The 5,871-nt window shown below is 59.5% G+C and overlaps 1 protein-coding gene across 1 annotated transcript; it reads right to left on the minus strand.

Moving 5' to 3' along the window:
* Nucleotides 1–769: 769 nt before the first annotated feature.
* Nucleotides 770–5,752, minus strand: PATL2 (protein associated with topoisomerase II homolog 2 (yeast)). The gene is made up of 17 exons (XM_009078972.1): nucleotides 5,698–5,752; nucleotides 5,256–5,581; nucleotides 5,051–5,119; nucleotides 4,883–4,942; nucleotides 4,367–4,534; nucleotides 3,787–3,941; nucleotides 3,603–3,680; nucleotides 3,383–3,521; nucleotides 3,148–3,268; nucleotides 2,974–3,071; nucleotides 2,626–2,670; nucleotides 2,325–2,473; nucleotides 1,926–2,085; nucleotides 1,469–1,600; nucleotides 1,284–1,381; nucleotides 1,055–1,204; nucleotides 770–863 (listed from the first exon to the last, which is right to left on the minus strand). Exons 1-17 carry the CDS (start codon nucleotides 5,750–5,752, stop codon nucleotides 770–772), a joined length of 2,097 nt encoding a protein of 698 aa, XP_009077220.1.
* Between the last annotated feature and the right edge of the window lie 119 nt (nucleotides 5,753–5,871).

Here is a 5,871-nt window from a genome sequence, read left to right on the forward strand (position 1 = left end):
ATACAGCCCAGGATGAGCCCAATATCCTCAACAGACATCTCAGAAGGATCCCCATATCCCACCAGGACATCCCAGGATGAACCCCATACCTGCACTAGAGGTGTCTGGACCTGTGCTGGAGGATATGGTTTAAGGGTTACAGCAGCGACAGGTTAACTGTTGGACTTGATGACCTTAAAGGTCTCTTCCAACCCTGATGATTCTACGGTTCTTCTCCTGCCTGCACAGATCTTTCCTTCCCTTTCGGAACAAGCTCTGACTCATCTTCCCCACCACATCCCTTCTCTCCTAGCCCATTCCACTCCCTGGGGCCTCAGTTCCTCTCTGTCCCCAGCTGCACAGGTTCTATGACTCCCTTGTCCATCCTCTTTTATCCTCCTTCTGGGTCCTCTGAGCATTCCTCCTTGCTTCTCCTTCCCCTTTACCAGATCCCCACCACACCAGACTGGGGTGTTCATGCCCAGAACTGCCACAGGATCCCTGAGCATCCAGCAGAAGTCACCCACAGGAGCCGGAGGAGCTTGTTAATCACCTTTTTATTTTATTTTACTTCCAGTGCTGTACACAAAATCACCCCCTAGGTGCTTCCAGCGCCCCTGTGCAGCCCTCACCTCACACCCACTGTGACCCAGCTCTCACTGCTGCTGGGTGTGAGGCTAGAATAAGTTACACCTGCCCCCCACACTCCAGGAGCGGCCCCCCCCCCGCCAGTCCCACATCACCCAAAGTGCCCTGCACCAAGGTCAGCCTTCGCTTCCAAACTCAGAAGTCATGGCATCAGGTCCTGCCTGGCCCCAGCTCCCACTCCCAGCTCCCAGGGCTCAGCACAGCATGGCAGTCCCTCTGATGGCAGTGGGGAGCACCTTCAGGGAAAGGAGGAGGTTAGTAACCCGCCCCAGAGAAGCAGGAGCAAAGTCATAAGGATCAGCCTGACCCAGGTGGATGTTTGGTGGCAAGTCCAAAGAGGGATGGAAGAAGTGACACCCCAATGCTGTCTGCTCCTCTCCCAGGAGAACCCCAAGAGAGACAGGGAGTCATTCCAGGCTGTACTCACTCCATTTTGGCTTCCAGGTGGTAGACTGTCTGCTTGTCCAGGTAACGACAGAAGAGCGAGAGAAGGTTGCTGGGCAAGGAGAGAGGCTCCACCAGCAAAGCTTTGGGCACCTGAGACAGCTCCCGGGCCACCAGGTACACTGTGTCTGTCCTGGGGGCATCAGCACAGGGGGGTGAGCACCCCATGAGTCAGCAAACCCCCAACCCACTGCTCCCCCACAGCCCCTCACCAGGCCTCAAAGTCTCCACTGCGCGGCTCCAGCGGCACATCCGAGGACAGCAGCCTCTCACCATGGCTCAGCAGGGAGTAAAGCAGAGAGATCCCAAACTGCAGGGAAGCACCAGGTGTGTCACAGCCAGCAGTGGTGGCACCTCAGGGATGTCATGAGGTTCTGCTCAACTCAGGGCTACATACCTGGTTCTTTAAGGCCATAGCGAGGGAGGACTCGGGCAGAGGCTGCGTCAGCTCCTGCAGGACCTCGATGAGTTTGCTGAAGGTCATCCTGCCCACCACCACGTTCAATGGGCTGTAGAGCAGGGGGAGAGACTGGGCAGGGCAGAGAGGAGAGCAGGAAGCTGAGCCCCTTTGACCCATCACTGTCACAGCCCCATCCCAACACCTGGGGGGGATGCAAACACCAACATTGTACCCACCACCCAAGTGACTGAGGTAAGTCACTTCCACCAGGACTGCTTTAATCCCCCCTGGAGACCTTTCTCCTCCTTCCCAGGGAAGGGAAGAGGCTCCTGTCCCATGTCAGCCCCAGAAGACAGGCCCTCCCCCCATTGCCCAGGGTGCTCCCACAGTGAGAGCAGAGCAGAGAGAGAAGAAGGCAGCCCAGGCCATCTCTGCCCTGGCTGGTGGTGCTTGCCTCATCCGACATGTCCTTCTTCATGAGGAAGGGCAGGTGGTGAGTGATGGTCAGCAGGATCTTCTCCTGTTGGTCCCGGGTCATGTGGGGCAGCAGTCGGGCAATGAGTTTCTTGCCCTTCCGCACACACAGCAGTTGCAGGAATTCATCCTCTGCCTCCCTGGGGATGAAGGCTCCCATTGGCACAGATCCCAAGGGACCTGGAGCATCTCGGTCCATCCAGAGGGATGCTCCAGTGAAGGATGAGGCTCAGAGGCAGGGTCAGCACAGGCTGTGGTGACACATGGCAGGCAGGATCCAACCCTCCCCATCATCCAGAACTACTCATCCTCACCCATCTCATTCCCATGAGGACCAGGACTCGCAGCCAGCTCCCCTCTCCCCACAGCACAGACTCACTCTTCATTGCTGCAAGCCCTGATTTTCAAGGCTTGGTAGATACTCATCACTTCTTGGCTCTTTTGCTTCTGACCACAGGGCTGCTGCTCCCCTGGGACCAGGGACACCTTCCGCTGTGCCTCCTCCACTTCCAGCAGCTGCAGGAAGAGCTGGAGAAACGGCACAGGGTAAGAAGGAAGTTTGGAGCATCTTCCACTAACTGGTTATCCAGGACCATGCTCAGGCAGATATTCCCTTGGAGAAATCCTTGGATGAAAACAGAGCTCTTGGACCACCCTGCCCCGGATCGCCGCTTGCTCACCTTCTCGATCCTGTGCAGTGCCCGCAGCCGGTGGCTCCCTGCAGCCTTTGGGAGGGACAAAGGAAGGCACAAGGGTTACAGCCAGCCCCAGGCACCACCACCAGCCCAGTGCTGGGCCAGCGGCTCTCTGGGGATAACAGGCAGCTTCAGGATACAGAGCAATCCCATGGGGAGACTGCAGCCAACTCCAGCTGCCTGGAGCCCCATCCCACCCCTTGGCCGGAGACAAGATACCACCACTAAGGCAGAGCCTCTCCAACTGTGTGCCCCATCCCACTGCTCCAGGGTCCAGGGAAAGCTCAGAGCAGCATTCCTGGCAATTCAGGGCACCAACCACCCCTCACCTACCTCCTCCACGAGGGCATGGTGCACAGCATCGATGGCCCGGCGAGGGCTGTAGCAGGTGGACACCGCAACCTGGCCCAGCGAGCCCGCGATGCGCACCACTGCGGGAGAGGTGGGACACGGTGAGACTGCTAGTTGCCCCTTCACAGCCCCCCAACACCTGTCCCAGCCCCTCACCAGAGTCGTATGTCTCCACTTTCTGGATGAATGGTGTGACCAGCTTGGGGGGCTCCTGCTTGTTGCGCCCACCCAGCAGCTCCTCCTCTGCCTGTTTGTGCTCCAGCCGGTGGTAGTATGTCTGTAACAACAGGTGTAGCTAGGAGTCCCCTCCATCAGCCCGGGAGGGCACCTCCAGCTCCCAAAGTCCTGGCCCTAAGGAGAGCAAGCCACAGGTGCTCCAGAAGGAGCTCACCTGGTAGTAGTAGTCATCATCCATGTTCTCACTCTGCAGCTGGATCATCTCCACCTTGACGACCCACTCCTTCTCCTTGGAGGTCATCAGCCCAGAGTAAGGGTCCACTTTAGAAGACCACAGCTTCTTGGGGGAGACGCTGGCACAGGAGAATGTCTCAGCCTGCTGTGACTGCCCAGAGTCCTCCCTGCACCTCACAGCTCCCCAGGGACCCCCATACCTCTGCGTCTGCCTGTCCTGCTGCTGCGTCAGGATCCGCTGGTGCTGCGGGTGCAGCTGGGTCATGTGGCTGGGCGTACTGGAAGGGAGACCAGATGGGGGTCAGGGGGGCTCAGCACACCCCCAGAGGGGGGACACCCCCAACTGCTTTGTGGGGTCCCACCTGGAAACCCCACTCCTGCTACCTGAGGTTCAGCTGGCTGCAGGCTGAGGGGCTGAAGAAGAGAGCAGGGTCCAAGGAGGGAGACATGGGGCCGAAGTGCATAGCGAGAGGCCGCGCTGGCCTGCACATGGTGGGGGACGTGGGCTGGAAACGGGTCAGAGGCACGTACCCTGTGGTCTGGAGAGGGAGAGAGGAGATCAGGTATCTGGGCCTTCCCAGTGTGTCCCGGAGGGTCTGGCCAGCTCCGTGCTGGTTTCTGGCTCCTGTCCCCCTCTCCCTGCACAGAGGAGATGTGTGGGGCATCCAGCAAGGTGACTGCCCCGGAATCCTTCTGCTGTCCCCATCCCCTGCTGCTCCAGGACCACCTCAGCAGGGTCATGGCAGTGGCTCACAGCCCACCACATTACCTTGTTGGAAGCCAAGAGTGGAGGAGGTCTGTGAGCCGGCGGGAAGGGCCGAGGGGAGCGAGGAGACATCAGAGGCACCTGCTGCAGGGCAGGAGATGGGAGGTGTCAACAGGAAAAGCCTGTCCTCAAGGGTGCCCCTCTGGGGAGGGCAGGGTAAAGAAGGAGGGGATGCAAGAGCCCCCCCAAACCTGTTACCTGCCGGAGAAAGCGCTGGGGGAAGGACTTGGGGGACATCAGTCTTAAGTCAGGGTGCTTGATCCGGGGAGAGCCCCCATAGCCCCTCCGCACAGGGGAGCCGAGGAAGTCGAGGGCCATGTTGGTGGGTGGGGGGGGCCTCTCCAGGACCTGGAGGATGGCTTTATCCTGCAGGGAGGAGGCAGCAGCAAGTGGGAACGGGGCCCAGCTGGAATCAGTTTAGCTCCCCCAGCATCATCATGCAGCTCACCAAAACCTTCAGTCATTGCTTAACCAGACCAGGCACCAGCTCCCACCAGTGGCACCCATAAGGGACACCCAGCATGGGGGTCCCAATCCCCTCAAACCTAACAGCTATGCCTTCAAACTCAGGCTCTGCTTTGGGTGGGCACCTCCACCCACAGCCGTGGCACTCCAGACACATCTGTTCACCTCCAGAGCCATGATGAGGCTTTGGAGTCTCACCCCAAATCACCTGTGTGACCCTTGTCCCAGGGCCTGGCTGGGGGTACCCACCTCCAGCACGCGGTGGGGTGGGACACTGTGGGGGCAGGAGCCCCACACCATGGGATCCATCTGGAAGACAGGGAGATGGTTGGCATGGGGAAGGACAGGAGGAGAGGGGCAGGGGGTCACCACAGGGACTGCTCAGCCTCATCACCAGATGGGAGGGGACATTTTTACCATGTCCTCCTTGTCAAACCCTTCCCAGAAAGCATCAATCTTGCTGTCCAGCACCGCTGAGTCCTGGCTCTGTAAGGAAAGAAGAGTTACAGGCAGGTACTCAGCCTGGTCCACCTCTCTCCCCCATGCCCTCCGTGGGGCAGCTCCCACAGGTGTGGGGCTGGAGCAGGGAGCAAAGGGTCTCTCCTCTCCACTCAGGCATCACCTCCAGCGTGGGTTTGCCCTGCACAGCTCTCATCACGGCTGGGTCTCCCAGGTCGATGGGCTCCACACAGGGCTCCCGGTCTTCCTCCTGTTCCTCGGTCTCCAGCTCCTCCTCCTCCTCTTCCTCCAAGTTGAAGCCAACGTGCTCCACCTCCAGCTCTGTCCCACCTTTCTCCTGGGGTTCTCCCAGCTCCTCTGGCTGCTCAGCTGCTCCAGGTCCCAGTTCCTCCCTGGTCTCAGTCTCCTCTGCCACCGCTTCAGCCAGCTCAGGGCTTATCACTGGTGGCACCAGGGGCTTTGGGGCATCCTCCTCCATGGAGTCTCGGTCTTGGAGGGGGTAGCAGAGCACAACGAGGGCGGGTGAGTGCCTTGGCAGTGACCACCAGGGTCCCCATTTGTGCTGGCTGATCTCCCTGACACCAGGGCTCCCCCTAAGGTCTTACCTAACCCAAAAGTCATCTCGTTGTACAAGTCGAGCTCCTCATCCTCCTCAGCCATCTCCTCCAGCAGAGGGGCATCTTCCACCAGCAGGTACTCCTCGAGGATCTGGAGTTGGAAGCAGCAGGGCACCCGCTAAGAGAGAGGCTCCCAAAATGGGGGGCACACAACCTCCCCCC

Source organism: Acanthisitta chloris, unplaced genomic scaffold (assembly GCF_000695815.1).
Source record: "Acanthisitta chloris isolate BGI_N310 unplaced genomic scaffold, ASM69581v1 scaffold25627, whole genome shotgun sequence".
Lineage (NCBI taxonomy): Eukaryota > Metazoa > Chordata > Aves > Passeriformes > Acanthisittidae > Acanthisitta > Acanthisitta chloris.

Excerpts from the sequence above, each read along its gene's own strand:
- PATL2 (XM_009078972.1), bottom strand. The coding sequence starts at position 5,752 with ATGGCTGAGGAGGATGAGGAGCTCGACTTGTACAACGAGATGACTTTT. Across the intron at positions 5,582-5,697 it reads CGAGATGACTTTTGGGTTAG|ACCGAGACTCCATGGAGGAG; the intron begins GTAAGACCTTAG and ends ACCCCCTCCAAG. Across the intron at positions 3,942-4,366 it reads CCCAGCGCTTTCTCCGGCAG|ACCACAGGGTACGTGCCTCT; the intron begins GTAACAGGTTTG and ends CTCCCTCTCCAG.